The sequence below is a fragment of the Pogona vitticeps genome, chromosome 1, assembly GCF_051106095.1.
Source record: "Pogona vitticeps strain Pit_001003342236 chromosome 1, PviZW2.1, whole genome shotgun sequence".
Lineage (NCBI taxonomy): Eukaryota > Metazoa > Chordata > Lepidosauria > Squamata > Agamidae > Pogona > Pogona vitticeps.
Window position 1 is genome coordinate 186,308,871 of NC_135783.1, and position 21,170 is coordinate 186,330,040.

At 41.8% G+C, this 21,170-nt stretch overlaps 1 protein-coding gene across 1 annotated transcript in view; it reads left to right on the plus strand.

Moving 5' to 3' along the window:
- The first annotated feature begins 238 nt into the window (after positions 1-238).
- Positions 239-21,170, plus strand: part of PGAP1 (post-GPI attachment to proteins inositol deacylase 1) — a 98,262-nt gene continuing 77,330 nt past the window's right edge. Inside the window, exon 1 of the mRNA XM_020795319.3 lies at positions 239-608. Coding sequence (XP_020650978.3) covers positions 378-608 — 231 coding nt within the window. The 5' untranslated portion in view covers positions 239-377. The remainder of the gene's footprint in view (positions 609-21,170) is intronic.

A 21,170-nucleotide genomic window follows, 5' to 3' on the forward strand; every position in this document is an offset into this window, starting at 1 on the left:
AGGCCGACCTGGCCGCGGCCCGCTCTCCCTCACCCGACCGACCTTTCTAACATGGCGGAGTCGGCCAGCGTTTCTCCTTTGAACGCCCAGCTGTCTCCAGAGGGCGCCTCACTCCCCCCCCAAACAGCTTTCTTTTGCCGCCAAGATGGCGGCGACGGCCGCCTCCCGAAAACCCCACCACCCGAACCGGCCGGTACGGAGAGTCCTTCCACACAGGGCGGAAGTCCGAGTTTATTCTTAATTCTTCTTCCCGCCTTCCCTTTCCCTTCAACTTTCGAAGCCAGCCCCCACCTCCCGTCCCGCCTTTCTCGTAACTCGTCAGCAAGCTCTGCCTCGCCGCGCCTCCTCCTCCTCAGCATCTCTCTTTCCCTGGGTGTATGTGTGGAGTCGCTGAGAGAACGGAGCTGGCGGCTCCGGGTTGTTCGGCCATGGGGAAAGGCGAGGCGGGACACGGGGCGGCGGCGGCGGTGGTCCCCGGGGGCACGGCCTTGGCGGCGTTTTATGGGGCGCTGGCGGCGCTCGTGGTCCTCGGCGCCCGGGACGTGGTCTTCCACTACGAGGAGAACCGGTGCAGCATGACCTACATGTTCGAGTACCCCGAGTACCTGGTGAGGGGCGCCGGCGGCGGGGAAGGAGACGGACAGGGACAGGGATAGGGATGGGATGGGCGTCGGGAGTGCCCTCGCTCGGGAGCCTGCCCCGAGAGAGGAGAGGAGAGGCTCTTGGCCGAGCCCGAGGTGGCTTGGGGCGGCGAGCGGGTGCGGCGCCCGCTGGGCTCAGAAGGGCCGCCTCTGTGGGGAGCAGAGCCGTGCCCCTGTGCTGGGGAAGGCGCCCTTTCCCTTTCCCCTGGGGCTTCCCCGAGACAAGGGCGAGGGAGTTCACACCCCCACCCCCTTCGCCTCTGGGGTCGCCCCTTCTTGCTCCGGAACCCCGCTCCAGTTTCCCTTCTCCGGGGCCTGGCAGAGGACAGGTGTCTCTCTCTCGCTCGCTCTCTCAGTCGGATGGAGCCCGTGTCCCAAAACGACGCGGTCGCTCTTGAAGCGGAGGAGGGGCAGGCTAGCGCAGCCCAACAGGCAGAGAGCAAAGGCAAGGGTTGCCGCCCTAAGCACGTGGACTCGGCGCTCAGATCCGGCGAGATCCGTGAGATTCCCATGAAGTGTGGATTGTCCTGTCCGCGGCGTGTAGTCTTGAATTTTCAGTGGTGAGATCCAGGGGACTCAGCCATGAACACGGCTCCCTCCTCTTCATCCAAGCTCACACACATCATCTTTGTCACACTGCATATGTGAATTTCCCTTTTTGTCCAGAGCTGATTTCCAGCAGCTGGCTGGAGAGCGCAGTGGTTTAGGCTGTGGAGGCAAAGGTTGGGGATTCAATTCCTCAGGGTGCTGCTTCCTGGGGATAAAGCCAAATGGCTTGGGGCAAAGTGCACAGTCCCAGGATGCCCCTAAATCAATAGTTTCTAACCTTTTAAAAAGTCAAAGAGCCCTTTTATATCTGTAAACACTAGCTTTAATATCTGACTCTGAAATGTCAAAGAAGAAATTATTTAACAAGGGCTACAAGCAGCAATTTTCAGCCTTGTGCAGAGGAGGAGGAAGAGATCTGCGCACAGGGAGGCAGAGATGCACGTGCACACATCCAGTTTAGAGGGAACTTTGGCTACAACATATATGGATATTCATAGTTTGAAAATATTAAAAGAAATCCAGAAAAAGCTATTTTCACATGTATTATCAGAACTCATCACTAGAGGGAGCCAGATACTGTGCTTTGAATACTTGTTACAGCCGTACAACCTGTTTTTGTAATTTTCTGTTTCCAAACTAAAATCCATAGAAAACAGTGCTTTAATTTTTACTTTTTTTCCCTGCTGTACAAAAGGGTTTCTCCAGAATGCATTGTGCCTGGAGTTTTCTAATGCCACCCCTGTTCCTAGCGCAATCCGCGTATCGGTTTACGAAGTTTTTGCATTACATAACATCCCAGAGGACACATTAATTTTGTAAACCGAGGTACGCCTGCAGTGAAGAATACATAGCATGGTCTCTGACACCCTCTAGTAGCCAGGTAATGCATGTGAAATAATTTTTCTCTCTCCATCCCCATATACAGTGGTGGCTCATAGTACATCAGAGTAAAGCACCAACACAGATTGCATGCATAAAAAGAAATCTTTAGCTAAATATATCATAATATTACAAAGCATTTGATGTGTGAGAAAAGAAAACATTTTAACTTGTAATCTAAAGAAAATTAATTCAATGCAAGCATCTGTTCCAGAGTTGGGGAGCTAGCACAGAAAAAGCCCCCTTGTGCCTTCATAAAGCACTTCAAAAGCCCTGGAGCAGGACCTCATACAATGACTTTGATGTATGCAGAGGAGTGGCATGGGAAGAGGCATTCCTTAAAATATTTGAGTTCCAAACTGTCTACATGCTCCTAGATTTACACAGCCTATTCTGAATTAGAAGCCCTAAGAACTTTGTCTCAAAGTTTTCACTTTTGTGCTAGTTATTTTTAAGTGTGATACTCCTGTGCTAGTTGTATTCCCTCAATGATTTACTTAATGAATAAAGAACTGTGGGCTTTGCAGCTTACCTTGGGCCACTCTGGTTGTATATTCCGTCCACATGAAGACCGTCTCAATCCAAACATTTGCCTGAAATAACATTTTAGGTTTTTGTGCAAGGTACCATGAATGGTTATATCCCCAGAATAACACATCTAGTGGCCAGTTCAACCCTCAGTGGTTTGGGACCTTGTCAGAAAACCTTTCCCAGAGAATATCTACCCAGTTAACCGAATCCTCTCAAGGCCCTATTATTGAGGGTGCCTACCCCAAGAAAAGTAAGGAAAAGCTCCATCAAGAATCAGGCATTTTCAGTAGTGGCACCCTTTTTGTGGGATACACTTCCTTTGAAGTTGGACAGGCCTCTTCCCTACAAACTTTTAGAAGATTAGTTAAAACAGAATTGTGTAGGGGGGCCTTCAGCAACATTTTACTATACAGTAATCTACTTCATGACTGTTTTTATGTCATCTTTTGTGATACTATGTTATGTTATACTTTGTTATGTCTATCCAGTTGGTGTGGTGTATTGGTTTATTTAATTTTGTTAGAGTTTTTTTTTCCAGGTGTCATCAGGTGTTCACTTTTAGTCATTTATTTATTTATTTATTAGAGGAGAACAAGTTTACATAACAAGAACAAAAATTATAAAAATCCAGCAAAAAAAAAAAACCTTAAATGTCCATCAAGGTTTTTTGGTTTTTTTTGCTGGATTTTTATAATTTTTGTTCTTGTTATGTAAACTGCCCTAAGTAGTGGGTGGGAGGATGGATGGGTGGATAGTCCGTCCCACTGAATTTAGTGGAGCTTATTTCCATATAACTGGTTTGATAGTTGCCTGGACCACTTGATATATTTGTATGAATTGCATGTCATAGGAAGCAGCCATCTTATGAAAAAAAATATAGGATTTGGCACGAGTATTTGGGAAACTAAATACAGTATGGGCTTAGTTCCTTATTCAGGCTGCCTTTACACGTCTCTTTAATTAACACCAACTTCAGCACTGGATAGAAAAACGCTTAAGAATGCTAAAGAGCCCGCCCACTCACTCTTTTACATATTACTTAGGTTATAATTTATTTGTTGAAATCTGTTTTTGTCTCAGGAACCTCAGTGCAGTAGCAACTATGCTTTGTTTGCAGTGGGTGGTGTGTAAGATTGTTTTACAGTGGCTTTAAAAAGATTTTCCTCATACCTTGATTTTTTTAGTAAATACAGACATTGTGCAGAATCTTGTTGTAAAGTTACACTGTGTAAAGCAGACACATTGGTGCAAATAAACAAATTAAACTCTTCCTATCCCTCCCCCTTCAAGTTCAAAGGCTCCCCCCGGGTTTCCAAATAAATACAGCAGCATAATTCTACTAGGCTGCCCATTCACTGTATAATGTATCATAAGGGCTATATGTTAATTAGGCTGGCTGGATAGTTAGGTGTTTGGCTATGGAGGTTGGTGTTTCAGTTCTCCATTCTGTCTCCCAAGAGAAGAGCCAGCTTGTGTAGTTTTTGTTAAGGTGAACAGTGGAAGATGGAAAATAGAAGAAAAGATGAACATGGTTTCACAAATAGCTGAGAGAGAATCTGAAAACATAAAAAGGACACATATAGAAAGTGAAAGGAAGGCTAGGCCATAAAGGAAGAGTACAGACAGATAGCAAAGAATTGCAGGGATGGCATTAGGAAGGCAAAAGCTAAGAGTGACCAGGTTAGCAAGAGACACTAAAAGCAACAACAACAAAAATCTTCAGATACATTGTGACAAAATGCGGACAAAAGAAATACAGTAGTGTCTCAGCTACTCAGTGGGGATGGAAAAATGATGACAGAGAAAAGGCAGAAGTGCTCAATTCCTGCTTTAGCTTGTACTTTTCCCAAAAGACAGTCTATGATCCTCCAGTACAAGTGAAGGGGACAAGATTGCAGCTTGACATTGATAAATAAATAGTCAAGGAATACCTTATTACTTTTTATGATTTAAAATCTTCAGAGCCTGATGAATCCAAGAGTAGCTCTGGACATTGCACTTTAAGAAGGATGCTGACAAACCGGAATAAGTTCAGAGGAGGAATTATGCAACAACGATAATTAGGGGATTTGAAACTAAGCCCTACAAGAAAGAACTGTGCATGTTTAGCTTTGAGAAAAGAAGACTGAGAAGAGTTGTGATAGTACTCTTCAAATAATAAATAGTTCAAAAGTCATATCTGTGTTGTAATGAATGGTGTCATTTCTTACTTTATAAACATTAGCATATAATGGTCAAAATCCTATCTGTGCTAACATAAAGTTTGCATAACTTGCCATGACTAACTATGGTTCATTACTGAGATGCTAAGGTGCATCTTGGTTGATCAGCCAGGCACATGAGCAACTCTGTGAGATGTGCACCAGCATCTTGCCAGTTAGTTGCAGTTAGTCACGGCAAGTTATGCAAACAGCAATGAGATTCTGGCCCTTGTAGTTGTACCTTTATAACTAAGAAAATGTAATAGTTTTGGTAACTAATTTTGGGAGGTTCTGCTGAAAACCCTTCAAAATAGTGGGTTCCCTGAAAGCAAGTAAAATATATGAGATGTTTTATATATGATCATGTCCCTCGCCTCCAGTGAGGGAGAAGGTCCACTCTGGGAGAGGGATTCTATTGTCCTGCGTCCTTTGCTTCTCCTTCTCCTTAGCCCTCCTTTCTCTCTCCGCCTTCTATTTCTCTTATCTTTCCCTCTTGCCCTAATAAGATTTTTTTTTTTTTTTGGGATCCTTGCTGTCCTCTATCATTCAGCTTCCTCCTTTGGCACCTTCAGTCTCTCCCACTGCACTGTCATGTGCTTTAACTTATCCATTCTCACCCTTCAGGAAGTGTGTCTATGCTCTTGTTTTCCAACTCTATCCTCCTAGCATTTGACCCCTCTTTGTCCTTCACCCTTGTATTTATGCTCCCCTTCTCTTCTCGCCCCCCCTCCTCCTGTTGGCCTTTTTCTGCCTGTGTCTGGATTTCCCCGCCTTCTCAGTGTTCCTTCTCCTCCCTCTTTGCCTGGTCTGGGTGTGTGGTGAACTGCAGGTTTCTTACCTTCCAATGAAGGGGAGACAATGTGTGGGCAGGAGATCTCTCAACCCTTTCCTCATTACGTTCCTGAGTAGCGAACTGAGTAGCAACTTGGCTTCATCTGTGAAGGCAGGTTGGAGAAGACAAAGATTGTCAAATCAGTTAGCTACCGTGTTTTCCCAAAAATAAGACAGGGTCTAACATTAATTTTTGCTCCAAAAAACACATTAGGGCTTATTTTCAGGGGATTTTTTTTAATGTACAACAATCTACATTTATTCAAATACAGTCATGTCATCTTCTTCTGGTTGCTACACAACGGAGGAGGGCGGGGTTTCACTTAACTAGGGCTTATTTTTGGGGTAGGGCTTATATTACGAGCATCCTGAAAAATCATACTAGGGCTTATTTTCAGGTTAGGTCTTATTTTTGGGAAAACAGGGTACTCAGGAATGTAAGTTTTGAACATGCAATGTTACTGCCTTCTGAGAGCTGGTGTATGCAAGATGTACAGAGGTATAGCAATGTTTGGGGACTGGAGGAGTGACATTTCAGTTTCTGACCTGAAATGGGAATTCTTGTAAAGAAATGCTTCAAAGAGAGTCTCCAGTGTAAACTGCCAAATTATAACTAATCAAAAATTTAAATTATCTTCCCTAACTTGAATCATCATAATAGGTTTTCACTGTGTGAATTAACATAGGATGTTTTTGTTATCATTAATTACTGCTGTTTTGATTGGTTATTCTGAAATGTTATTGTAGGTGTCATAAACCAGGAACCCACAAACTACTCCCAGGTACACAAAGTCATGAACAACCTCCAATTCTTGTGTGGAGATGGTAATAGAAGGAGGTGAGTCCACACCCTGGCCCATGACTTATGTTTTCTTCAGGCTGATTGTTAGTCCAAAGTCTTGGCAGGCCTTGCTGAATTGATTTATGAGTTGTTGGAGGTCTTCAGCAGAGTGGGCAACAATGGCTGCATCATCTGCGAAGAGGAAGTCCCGCATGCATTTCAGTTGGACTTTGGTCTTCGCTCTCAATCTAGAGAGATTAAAGAGCTTTCCGTCTGATCTAGTCCGGAGATAGACACCCTTGGTTGCAGTTCCAAAGGCATGCTTCAGCATGACAGCAAAAAAGATCCCAAAAAGTGTTGGTGCAAGGACACAGCCCTGTTTCACTCCGCTTCGGATGTCAAAGGGGTCTGATGTTGAGCCGTCAAAAACTACAGTGCCTTTCATTCCCTCATGGAAGGATCTGATGATGTTAAGGAGACGGGGTGGACATCCAATCTTGGGAAGTATTTTAAAAAGGCCATCCCTGCTAACCAGATCAAATGCTTTTGTAAGGTCTATGAAGGCCACTAAGAGTGGCTGTTGTTGTTCCCTGCATTTCTCCTGCAGCTGTCGGAGGGAGAATACCATGTCAGTGGTGGATCTATTAGCTCGGAATCCACACTGTGATTCTGGATAGACTCTGTCTGCAAGCACCTGGAGCCTCTTCAGCACAACACGGGCAAGCAGCTTCCCTACAACGCTAAGAAGAGAGATGCCGCGGTAGTTATTGCAGTCACCCCTGTCGCCTTTGTTCTTGTAAAATGTGACGATGTTTGCGTCCTTCATGTCCTGTGGGACTCCACCTTCCCTCCAGCAGAGACAAAAGACTTCATACAGTTCAGTGGTGATGATCTCCTTACAGCACTTCAGCAGGGATGTTATCCTTTCCAGGTGCCTTGCCAGAGGCGAGGGAATCCAAGGCCGCTTTTATTTCTGCTAAGGTTGGTTCACTGTCCAGCTCTTCCAAGACAGGCAGGCACTCAATGTTATTTAATGCTTCTTCGGTTACTACATTCTCTCTGGAATATAGCTCAGAGTAGTGCTGTACCCAGCGTTCCATCTGCTGTGCTCGGTCCTGGATGGGCACACCTGTAGCAGACTTCAAGGGAGCAGATTTCTTCTGCATTGGACCTAAGGCCTGCTTGATACCGTCATACCGTTTGATGTTACCTGTGTCCGCTGCTATCTGTATCTGGGAGCAGAGCTGGAGCCAATAATCATTGGAGCATCTCCTGGCAGCCTGTTGGACTTGGCTACGAGCAGCTCGAAGAGCTTGCAAGTTGTACTCGCTAGGACAGGTTTTGTATGCTGCTAGAGCTCTTCTCTTATCCTCGATGGCTGGCATTAGCTCCTCTGAATGGGCTTCGAACCAGTCAGCCATCTTTTTGGTCTTCTTGCCAAAGGTGGACAAGGCGGTGTTATAGACAGCGTTCTTGAAGTGTTCCCATCGTTTAGGTGCGTTTACATTAGCCGGACCTGGGAGGGCTTCCTTGAGTGCTTGGGCGAATTCCTTCACTTTTCTTTGATCACGAGTCTTGCTGATGTCGATACGTGGTCTTCCTTCCTTTTTCGTGTGATATACTCTCTTTGTTTGCAGTTTTACTCTACTACACACCAGGGAGTGATCAGTATCACAATCAGCACTCTGGTAACTGCGTGTGATCGTAATACTAGGGAGGCTAGAACGTCTAGTGAGGACATCATGGGTCCAGGGACTGCAAAAATAGCTTTGGGGGGTGCCTGCAGACCAGTGGCCAACTCTTACTTGGAAAACATTTGGTCTTCTGCGAGCAAGTGACGGTGTGTTGATTCTGCAGAAAGTAATGAGTAGGGCTAACAGTGCCAGTGACATTGTTCTCCAATTAGCCCCTGAGTTTATAGAAGGGATCCATGAGAGTTTTTATCCAGTCTCAGTGAGGGAGTTGCACCATAAGGTTTTGTTCTGGGCTGCATTGTGTCATTTCTAGCAAAGGCCAACAAGCTGCCCACACTTCTGGTGTGGAGTGGAGGGCAGGGAGCAGAGAGAAGAGAGGCAGTGTCATTTCTAGTCACATGGCAGCAACTTGTTTCACTTTTTCACAGATGGTTCACTTCGCCTTCCCTTGCAGACTCTGGCTTTGCAATGTTCTGCCTTCAAAAGCCAGGATTTAAATAGGCGGAAAATAATATTTTCAGCATGTTGACAGGTCTCCTTTACGACCTATACTTTTTTGTTGGTTGTTGTTCAGCATTAATTTGACAGAACAAAGTTGCCCAGTGGGCTTCTTTGTTTTGCTTTTTTTTTTTTTGGAATGAAAAAGAGAATGATAGAGAGATGTTGTGACTGGAGTGGGACTGGAAAAAGGCCGAGAGATGTGAAAAGGAGATTTGAACTTGCCCTCTACCTTCTCCTGTCCAGTCAGTTAATTTAAATATTCCTTTTCATTAAATCTCCTTGTGTTTGGAATGAAGTAACCATTGGAGATTGTTGAGTAGTAGGTATTTGAAGAAATCTATATTCTAGGATAGTGCTGGTGAGGTAACATCTTCCCCCCAATTGGCCAGGCAGATATGCAGTTATTTCTAGAAATGAAAGTGAAGGGAGGGAAAGGGGGGGGGGAACTCTGGCAGATGCCTTTTACAACTAGACACCACTAAACATACTGAACATTATTCAGGTTTTAGGAAAATGTATTTAACTTAGCACACTTGGAAGAAATCATGGTAATCCATTTCTCTGTAGTGACTGTGGTCACGAGAGCCTTTTCTGTTTGTTCTGGTGCAAAAGGAGAAGCTCCATGAACAGGAGACACTTTCCAGGTTTGATGCCTTCACACGAGTAAGGTGTGGACATGGATGGAGACTCACATACTTCTTTTTTCATGTATTGAATAAACACACTTTACTGATAGCTCAACAACACTACAGTCTCCCTGCAAAATCTATGCTAAAGTTTTCTTGCAGCCTGATTTGGCTGATATAGTGCAGCCTTCCTTTTTGAGTATTTTAGCTTCGCCAAAATCAAAGGCTGACATAGATTCCTTGAAGATGTGAAGACTTCTACGGACTCCAGTTCTATCTTGGTTTTTTAAAATCTGAGCTCACTGTTTGTACCTGCTCGCCCCCCGCCCCGTGTATTCAAGGCATATACATGCCAATTAGCTGATGAAATGGACTCCATAAAAAGTTGTGGTGTAAAATGTTTTAAGGTACCACAAGATATTTTTTTCATTTCAAATGGATGAGCTTTGTGAAAGGGATATAATGTGATTCTTTTTTGTGTGTGCATGGTATATATGGTGACGTCAGCAGTCTGATCACTCTTTTAAAAAGCGTGATAATGAACATGAGCAGTTCTTTACATGTTAGATTGTGGTTGTGCACAGAGTAAAGTTGCAGAATAGCAATCTCTATGTGGTGACCAACCCTGGGGGTGCATTGAGGACAAGGTGCAAATGTGTAGGGCTGTATACCAGACTGAGCTGATTTGTTTTGGGTTTTGATCAGAGCACATTCTGACTGCATTCGTCTAAGGTCAGGATAGATTTTATTTTAAATCATGATTTAAATCACTATTCAAGAAGGCTTGATTTAATCCACCACCGCCGCTAATAGTGCACTCTTGCTGGCTACGACCTTATTGTTCACAGCTTGAAGATAATTGGCTTTAGAAGTGTGCAAATCTGTGTTTTTGACCGCGAGTCCCAGAATACAGTACCCCAGTTCTGAAGGCAAGAGTAGCAGGTAGTACCTACCTCTATTAGACCACTAAAAATATCACAAATGTAAGCTAGCTTCTGATTCCACACGTGTCTAAATTGGGATTCATATTATAGAGTTAGAAGTGATGCAGAAGAAACAAAAAGGTTCAGAATACTATGGCCAGATCTACAGAGCAAGTTCCTTGCTTAGTGTTAAGTTTCACAATGAGGGCCACAGACTCGGGTCAGAGATATCTGGAATTGATACGTTTCTTCTGTACCAGCCCCACTCCTGTAGGGTTGAAAATTAGCTTAGGTTTATGATTTTTAAGAGGTTTAATAAAGGTATCACGGACCTTTACTGTCAAACTGTGTACAAGGACCACATGGTTCTCTCTCTCTCTTTCTCTCTCTCTTTTGTCAGAATTCACCAGGCCCCTGTATTGCCTGAGGTATTCTGGGGGTCATAATTGAGAAATATATATCTACATATCTGTAGTCGGTTTTATTTGTAGAGGAGCCATACTTTTTTAAAGTGTTTTTTGTTGTTGTTGTTGAAAAAGGTTTAGATTAGTTTTATTGTTATATTAGAAAATGATTATTTTAGTTGCTAAAGCATGTTGAACAGACACTTGCGAAGATGCTAAAAGATGAAAGGTGTCCAGTTTAACATATTAATTATGACTATTTAGAGGATTTCTTTATGTACTGTACTAGGACATCCATGATCACTAGAAAGGCATTTTAATTACTTTATTTAACTAAACACTGAACTGTGGGTTTTTGTTTCATAAGCAAAAACATGATATGTAAAAACATATAGGGATTTTCATTTTTTTGAAAACTTAAACGCTTGTGGGGTTCTTTTGCCCAAATATTTTAGAACTGAGTTTATTTTTCATACATTACCCAGTAAGGAATCCACATCACTATTGAAATGAATCCTGGACATTTTAATAGTAATTCTAAATGCAGTAGTAATTTCTGGCATTATTTCAGAAGAAAGAAAAGTTCAAAGATTGAAATAATTGCCACCAGAGTTGGAAAATGGGGTTTGTCAAGTCTGTTATTTCTCATCTCCATTTTTTTTGTTAATATGTAACAACATAGATTTTTTTAAAGCAGTTGAATAATCACTATCAATGATCGAGACTAAATAATTGATGTAAACCCACTTTGCCATTGCTAGCTTTTCAAGATTTGTTAAATGATGGTGCGGATTTCATCATTGTGTACAGCAGTTTACCATTCAGAAGAGCATTTACAATTTGAGAGATTTTTTTAAAAAAAAGTTTTAAAGATAACTTTTGTAACACCTTCTGGGTATAAAATAGTTGTTTTACTATTTTCTTTGACCTCTCACCCATAAAGAACTCTGAGTGTTTCTGTAATAGCCAAGTCTACGTGGGCTACACCTCATCACCTATCTAGGATCTGCTAATTAACACCTTGAAAGTCCCACTCTGATATTAACTAACCATCACCACTTTTATTAATTTAGGAAATAATATATGATACCCATTACTGGTGTTGAATGATAAAGTAAATTAAGGCTAGTTAGAATTAAATAATGGATATAAATATATTAACACTTCTGTCTTATTACAATATATTTAAATTACAACGTGTATACAGAGTTTGCATGTATACATGTAGTTTTAGCCAGAAAAATAAAAAATGAAAGCAAAGAACCTTCAAGAAGTGAGAACTTGCAGCTAGTCTGGATAGAGTATTTTTTATGGATGTTAAGATGGAAATCATACACATGTTGGAGTTGTAGAACTCAAAGTGTTTGAGTGCAACAAACCTATTAATTTATTTTTTCTGACACTGATAGTGTTGTTTTGACATGGTTTAGTTCTTATTTATTTGTAGTTACGCAAATAAAAATAATTATATAAAAGACATGTAGGCCAAGATCCTTTTAATTTTGTTGGTATACGGTAACTCCATTGTACAAGTCACAGTGGCTGACTGAGACTAATAAATATGCAACTTCCACTTTGTTCCCAGTGTGGTGTAGTGGATAGAGTGATGGTTCGAATCCCCAGTTGGCCATGGTAACGCACTGGGGGGGGGGGGAACTGGTAACACCATTCCTTAAATATCTATCTCACTTTGAAAGCCCTGTTAGGGTTGCTATAAGTTGGTTCTGACCTGATGGTACAGAACACACATACCACCGTATTAGTTAGCATTACAATAGTTACAAACATAACTTCCACAATGGCTCTAGTGCACATAAGAAAACCCTGATGGCAGTTTAGCCTCATTGCTTCATTGATGGATTATTTTTTCTTTCTTTACATGTGATTTTTAAAAATACAGATCTATTTTTTGTTAAATCATCAATTTTCATTATTTATTATTTACTTATTTACAATATTTTCCCCTGCCTTTCTCCTTAAGACCCAGGGCAGCTCACATCATTAAAAGGACAATATACAAAGCTAAACACAGTAAGTGTACAAATATTTAAAAATAATTAAACAAGTATATTTAAAATGGTAAATAAAATCAGTACTTAAAAAAGAGCACAAAACCCTTCAGACCACCAGTTATTAAGGGAAAGACTGCATGAAGAGAAAGGTCCTTGCCCGCTTGCGGAAGGACAGCAAAGATGGAGCCATCCCGGTTTCCCGTGGGATGGAGTTCCAGAGTCTGGGAGCAGCAACAGAGAAAGCTGTCACCCGTGTCCCCACCCAGCATGCCTGTGAGGGTGGTGAGACTGAAAAAAAGGCCTCCCCTAATGATCTTAATGCCCTTTTATCAAGTTTGATTCTAAGGTTGAAATTGAAAAATTTGTTAGCAGAGTGAGCTTATATCTGTACTGGTGAATGCAAGCCATGTGAATTATCAGCATTTCCAGAGCAGCACATTTTATCTGTAGAAAGCAAACAGGTTAAAAAGAAAGAAAGAAAGAAAGAAAGAAGAATAAAGGTAAAGAAGATGTACAAAAAAGAAAGAACGAAAGCAAACAGGCCGAGACATTTCTCTTAGAAAAATAGGGTTTCCCCCCTAGGAAATGCATTTAGATAGGCGAAGGGATAGCAGTCCTTGTACTGCCTGAGTGGAGTTAGTGGAAGCTATGCTTGCCCTTGGTCATTCAAAACAAAGCCAAGATACTGTCTCTTCAAGAGAGAGGCCAGAGACTCTGGAAGAGGAGAGGAGGAAATAAGGTTAGCAGCTCTAAGAGTATATGTTTAGGACTGAAATAAGGTTAGCATAGGTCATGGCAGGTAATGGATTTCTAAGAGGCCTAAAGAGATATTTTCTATCTACTGCTATCCATGCGAACACATGCATTTGCATTGCAACATGCACTGCATCATGTCATTTCCAACGAAATCAATCATTTTTTGTTCTTTAGACAGTTCATCATTTTACATAATTTTACCTTTTGTCAAGTTGCGAAAGCAGGCTCACCTTATGGCATTTAATACATTTGCCTATTTAACATTGCTACTAGTAATTTTTAGACTTCAGATTAGATGAAACATCTAGCATAACATTTATATCATTCCACAGTAAAACTGCGAGGGTTAATTGCTTGAGAGCTTACTTCATTAAGCAAAGCCATTTAAGTGATGAACCTTTAGGAAAATAAAGTGCTTCTGTCATCTCAATTTTGCAACATTTAGTTTTGCAATTGACAAGTCAATTTCCTTTTGAATCATAATATTGTAGGTTGTTAGGTTTGGAATGATCATTTTCTTAAAATATGGTATAGTAAAACAGTTTTCAAAACCATACCTCTGTCAGTCTGTTAAAGAAAAAAGAACAGAGAGCCCTGTAGTGTGTAAAAGAATAACCAGTTTATTGACTATATTCCAGATCATCAAATGTTGTACCTTAAGAAGCAGATCTTGCCAAATCGTGAACAAGGAGTAATGGAAGAGAATTTTTCATGATTACTTGGCAATAAATGTTAAATTACGTGTCCATGCAGAGATGAAGTATTGAGCTGTGTGCTATCTCAGTGATCCTAATAGTTGTTCTGAAAGATAGAGGGCACACATAAGACTTGGGTATGAGATTGGGAGATACTTTATAGCTGGGGTCCCCAACACCCAGTCCGTGGGCCGGTACCCAACCGTGGCCATGGCAGGACCGGGCTGCAGAGACATGTCTCACATACACATGCTCCCCATACATATACGCCCCCCATACATGCACAGATGCATGCATGCTCTTCCCATGGACGCACGGATGCCCCGCCTACCCACGCATGCAGACACGGATGTCTCCCGCCCACATGCTAAACCAGTCCACAGTTGGAAAAAGGTTGGGGACCACTCCTTTATAGCTAGGGCTTGAAAAATTTTAGAATGTCTCATCAGTCAGTCAACAATTTCACCAGTCAGCATGACCGGACTATAGCCTTGCAATTTATTGGGATTAGGAATCACTGATTTATACCCTCAGACTTCGGTTGCTTTATTACCTGCGTGCCTGTGGGGTCATGAAGCTTGTACAGTGGTGCCTCGCTTAACGAGCGCACCGTACAACGACGAAATCGCATAGCGATCCCTTTTTTGGGATCGCTAATGCGATTGCTCAATGTTGTTTAGATAGGGCGAAACTCGCTTTGCGAAGATTGGCAAGCGTTTCGCTTACCGATCTTCGCAAAATGAAGCCCCAACGATCAGCTGTTAGGCAGACAAAATGGCCGCCGGAAGCCCCGAAATGGCCGCGCGCAGCGTTTTCGTGCCCTCCCCTCGCTTAACGAGGGCGCGAAAATGGCTGCCGGCCATAGGAAGCATCGCTGAACGGTGAGTTTTCAGCCCATTTGGAACACATTAAACAATGTTTAATGCGTTCCAATGGGTTTTTTTGATCCGTTCAGCGATGTTTCGCTATAGTGAAGGTTAATCCGGAACGGATTAACCTCGCTGTGCGAGGCACCACTGTATTTTGATTGCCTTTCTTTTGAATGTCTCCAGCAAAAATAAAACTGAAAGCACAAGCGCCTGGCCTATTAAGGAGCCACGGTTCCCTCCCACCCCAGGATGTGTCCTTATTCGGTTGAAATTGGGAGCAGGAGATCTCCATATTCTCCAGCATGGGACTACTCTGAAATCTCTTGCACAGCTGTATCTCTATGTGCCTCTCAAACTCTCTTCCAGCGACACATTTTTTTTGCAGTGGGAGGGGGGAGGAGAGGACTGCAGGTTTAGAGAGAGAGAGAGAGAGAGAGAGAGAGAGAGAGAGAGGTGGAGGGGAAAGAGGCAGGCAGGGAGGGAGCTGTGACTCGTCGAGCGGCATTTTTCACTCGTTACAGATGAGTGGACAAGTGCATTTTTCAAGCCCTGTTTATAGCTTTACGCAAGGCATTGATTAAGCTGGTGGCTGAGCTAGAGTTGCACTGCCTAAAGTATGCTTTACAGAACTACCATGTTTCCCCAAAAATATGACAGGGTCTTATATCAGTTTTTGCTCCAAAAATGCATTAGGGCTTATTTTGGGGGGATGTTTTATTTTTTTCATGTACAACAATCTACATACAGTGATGTCATCTTCTTCTGGTTGCTGCACAATGGTGGAGGGCGGGGTTTCACTTAACTGAGGTTTATTTTTGAGGTAGGGCTTTGTAGCATTCTCCATTTATTAGATCTATGGTTCTTGTTGTATTATGTAATGGTTTATGAATATTCATGTTGCTGAGAGGCGGAGTCAAGGGAGATGCTATAAGAGGCAGAGGCAGAGAGCAGATTAAGTGAGTTTAAATCAGACTGAGTCAGTGAGAGAAATGTAAGAGTCAGGCAGGAGAGAAAAGCCAGACAGAGTAATAGAGTGTGTAGTTTGGGAAGTTTAGATGTGATTAGGCCACAGTCAGTAAGGATGGGATCTCACCATTCTTCTACCCTGATACTAAGTACAGGAGCTCCCCAGGGCTGTGTGCTTCCTCTATTCCCTGTACACACATGATTGCACCCCACTGTATAACACCAATGCAATTATTAAATTTGCGGATGATACGACAGTGGTGGGGCTCATAAATAAGAACAATGAGTCTGCTTATAGAAAGGAAGTACAAAGGTTGATACTTTGGTGTAAAGAAAATCATCTCACACTTAACATCAAAAAAACTAAAGAACTCATAATTGATTTAAGGAGGAAGAGAAATGTACATTTACCACTGTACATTAACGGCGAGGAAGTGGAGAGAGTTGGTAGTTTTAAATTTCTGGGTACTTACATCTCAGAGGACCTCTCATGGACTATAAATGCCAACATGCTAATGAATAAGGCACAGAAGAGACTATTTCCTGAGAATGCTCGGCAAGTTAAATTTATCCCAGCATTTACTTCTGTCATACTATCGTAGCACCATTGAGAGTGTCCTAACCTATGGCATTCTGGCATGGTTTGGGAGTAGCTCTGTAGTGGACAAAAAAGCTCTACAGAGAACCATTAAAATTGCCCAGAATATCATCGGGCTCCAGCTACCAACCCTGGATGACATCTTCACATCCCGCTGTCTAAGGAAGTCACACAGCATCCTGAGAGACTCTTCCCATCCTGCTTATAACTTTTTTGAACTGTTACCATCTGGCAGAAGATATAGAACAATTAAGACTCGGACCACACATTTTCTGAATAGTCTTTATCCCAGAGCTATAATTGCAATTAATAATGAGCTTAAAGACCACCAGTAGTGAATAATTAGTTGGACTGTGTTACTTGGCCTGCGGTGTAGATGTTTGTATTTTTAGTGGGGGACTTTTAGTGGGTGGGGAGTGTTTGGGAATTTTATGTGTATGCATGTGTCTGGTCTCTGGGTGTCTGTGAATTTCATTGTATGGGTATATACTTACAATGACAATAAATTATTATTATTATTATTATTATTATTATTATTATTATTATTATTATTATTATTATTATTATTATTATTATTATTATTAGCTACTGAAGATATTTATGAATCTCTGTAATCAATAAACCAAAGTTTTATTTAAAAGAACTTGAAGTGGACCCGAATCTTTCTGAAGTAAATGGTGATTCAGAGATCACCTGGTGGCAGCAAGTGTAAAAGAAGAGAGTGTTTTGCCTTCATGTGCTCTGGGGCTTGAAGGTCAAACAAAGGAGCACGAGGGTGGACGCCACAGGGTTATATTATAAGCATCTTGAAAAATAATATTAGGGCTTATTTTTAGGTTAGGTCTTATTTTCGGAGAAACAGGGTAATTCCTAGATTGTCAAGCCCTTTTATACAGGTAATTCCTTGACTGTGTCATCTCTTTTGGAAGTACAGTGGTGCCTCACTTAGTGATCGCTCCGTTGAGTGATGAAATCGCTTAGCGATGCTGTTTTTGTGATGTTTCCTATGGGGAAAATTCACTTTGCGATGATCGCGGGGAAGCGATCATCACAAAGCCCCCATTTTCGCACAGCTGATCGGCGGTTCCAAAATGGCCACCGGGGGAAAAATAGCCGCCTGCTGTTTTGCCTCGCCTTAGAGGCACCGAAAATGGCCGCTGCAATGGAGGATTTTCGCATAAGGTTAGTTTTTAAGCCCATAGGAGCGCATTAAACGTGTTTTAATGCGTTTCTATGGGCTTTTTAAAATCGCTTAGCGATGTTATCGCTTTGCAGCAATTTTTGCTGCACGGATTAACATCGCTAAGTGAGGCAGCACTGTATGTACCATCCAGAGAGGGAGCAGGATCTTAAACCTGGGTAGATGATGTTTCACATGGGGCTGGACGGTCCACTCACAATTCCACTGCTTCCGCAACCTCCGCAACCCTTCCAATGGCTCCGGAGATCACAGCTGACTCACCACTCCTGGGAGGAGGCAGGAGAACAAGCCTCTCTGCTAGGTTGAAGAGTGGCTCGCAGTTCATTATCTCCAGAGACATTGGAAGAATTACGGAGGTCACGGCAGCAGCATAATTGTGAGTAGAACGTCCAGCCCCATGAGGCTGGACCCTCGTTATTGCCATGTGGGGGTATTTGTATACAAATATGAATACTGCCATCTTTAGTTAGAACTTAAAGACAGAAAACAAGGCTAAAACAAACTGAAATACTCGCGTCAGGACGTCCATAATTTAATTACAGATTTCTTTTAACACCAATTGAAATGACACCGTTCATCTGAAACCAGTCAGTGAAGGACTTGGAGATGTTAGACTGAGGTTTTAATATTAACTTAATATATCATCTCACACACTTATATACGTACAGTATACACACACACACACACACACACACACACACACACACACACATATGTATATACGTACATGCATGCGTGCGTGCATGTGTATCTATTTAGGTTCACCTGGGGAAAAAAACATTCAGATGTTTTACAGAGTTAAGACTTGCGTAAGTGTTTTAGCCTGCAGGAGTTATATATGGCTCAGCTTCTATGGCTCAGGTTAGAAGGTCATTGCGGTTTACCTTATCTGGAAGTGTCCAGACAATATTGCACAGTCTGTGGGTGGGGCACTCGCCATTCCCTAGGATTCTTGTATAGAATACCAGATAACTTAAATCATCATTAACCAAAAGAGCATATGCAAGACCATGTAACACCATCAGTCGTTATTTGACAATAAAGAGCTGTTTAATCACTGTGCCTTTGAGTTCAAGCACAGCAATTGGCCTTTGAGATACTCATCATCAAGACTGATGCAGAATCTAATTAAAGCAAAGCGTGCTGCTTATATACCGCCCCATAGCACTTCAAGCACACTCTGGGCGGTTTACAAGTTAATTATGCAGGCTACATATTGCCCCTCCTCAAAGCGATCTGGGTACCCATTTTACCGACCTCAGAAGGATAGAAGGCTGAGAGAACCTTGAGCCACTATCTGGGATTGAACCCTAGGTCGTGAGCACAGTTTTGGCTGCAATACAGCAGTTTAACCACTCCGCGACAAGGCTCTCGGTATAATTAACTCAATTTTCTTGTTAAATGATATAAAAAATCATATCCTCCTGTAGTAGGTTGTGTGAGGTTTGAGATCTACAGGAGAGGCTCTTTTCTTAGTCCTCCTACCATGAGAGGCTTGTTTGATGAAAATGCAAAGAGAAGACTCACTTCGAGGTTTGGAAATTTCTGCTGGAGGAGACTGGGAAGGTCTCTTCCCTGTAACCCTTCCATCAACAGGCAAATACTTTTCTTATTCACCCTGGCCTTCAGCAACAGATGGCCTGCTAAAGACTTCTTTTAAGACAGTATTACTGCGATTTTAAAACATATTTTAAGATGTTTTAATATTAATTACATTTTAATACTGTTATTGTTTTGCTTCTGTTTTATATGTTCTTGTAACTTAATTGTGTTTTAGTGAAATGAGTTTTTAACCTTTGTAAGCTGCCATGGGTCCCAGCACTGGGAGAAAGGAAGCATATGAAAACGAGCAAACAGGCAGACATTGAGGACTGTAATGTTACTTTTTAGTGAAAGCTTATTCCATATCTATCAACATAGGAATATTCTGTTCCCCCTCTTTAACCAGTTCGTTTCAAAACAGGTTTGTTCTGAGAAGTGTATACTGTATGTATAAATAAATATCAGCATTCATCATCTGAATACATGAATAAGGAACATTGTTGTACAGTACTTGGAATATGACCTGTATTCATCTGTTGTGTATGTTATGCTCTTAAATTGTGATAGTTCCTGTAATAACAGAAGTAATTAATAAGAATGGCTGAATAGATTTCAAATGGAAATAAGGATTCCTTTCTTTATTGGAATGCATTAAGCCATATTTCCAGTGTTACGTTTCAGACAAGAATATTTATGCTAAATTGACATACATAGATTTACAACTAGAATGAGGATTAATATAGAATTAATGTGCAATATCTGTTATAACTATTTAAAGCTCTCCACTGTGAAGGACCTGGGAGCACACTGGATTCTTCCCCTCCTCAATCTGCCTGAACGGTATCTGTCATCCAAGATTTCCTCTGTATGTCTACTGTAGATTTTCTGAAATGTAGTGGGTAGGAAGCAGAATCGAGTCTTTTAAGTTGTGACCTTTTTTTCTCCAGGAACCACATTAACTTCTTTTACTGTTAACTTTAATATCAGACAATGGGCTTTTTATATTTCCAGAATTCTTAGATATGCTTAGTTGTAAAACAGGGATGGGCAACTTCTGATGGGAGAGCCACATTCACTCACTGAATCCACCCAGAGCTGGTCCTACCATTACCAAATTTTAGTGGTGATGCAGTGACACCCCAACTCAGATATTTTCAATTGAAAACAAAGTGCATAAGGAATTATAGTAATCACACATCTAGAAGTGTGATTTAACTTTTAAAAAAAGACATGTAGAACTTGTTTAAAAATTGAAACTAACTTTTATCTTTGCCTTCCGCCAACCTGTTATGGGCATTCTTCATCATATATTTAGTATTGCTTGTGTAATATAGTGTTACAGTAGCATAGTGTTTTGCTCTTGCTGCTTAATGAAATGACAAAAAATGGTTTATTCTGACTGCGGACTATGTATACAGTGGTGCCTCGCTTAGCGATTGCCTCGTTTAACGATGTATTCGCTTAGCGATGAGGTTTTTGGAGCGATTTTGTGCTCCGTTTAGCTATGTTCCCTATGGGGAAATTTCGCATAGCGATGTTTGGGACCTTGCCTCGCTTAGCAATGACAGTTTAGGTCCCCTGTTTCGCTTAGCGATGTTCCATTTTCGCTATTTTTAAAGTGTCTTAAAATGTTCAAAAACTGTTTTAAATGCTTGGAATCATTAGTGCACCTTGTAAAACCTTTGTAATCTTAATTTGGCTTTGTTCTGACTCTTCGTTAATTTTTGGTGAATTTTTCCCTCCCATTGGAATGCATTGAACTGTAGGTTTGACAGCTGTTTTCTGGACCGGTGTTTTCTGGACCGATGCTTTGCAGGACAGCCATTTTAACAGCTTCACAAAATGGCTTCCCTATGGGTGATCTTCCCAAAACGACGACTATTTTTCCCCATTGGAACGCATTAAACAGGTTTTAATGCATTGCAATGGGGAAACGGTTTTCGCAAGACAATGTTTTCACAAGACAGCAA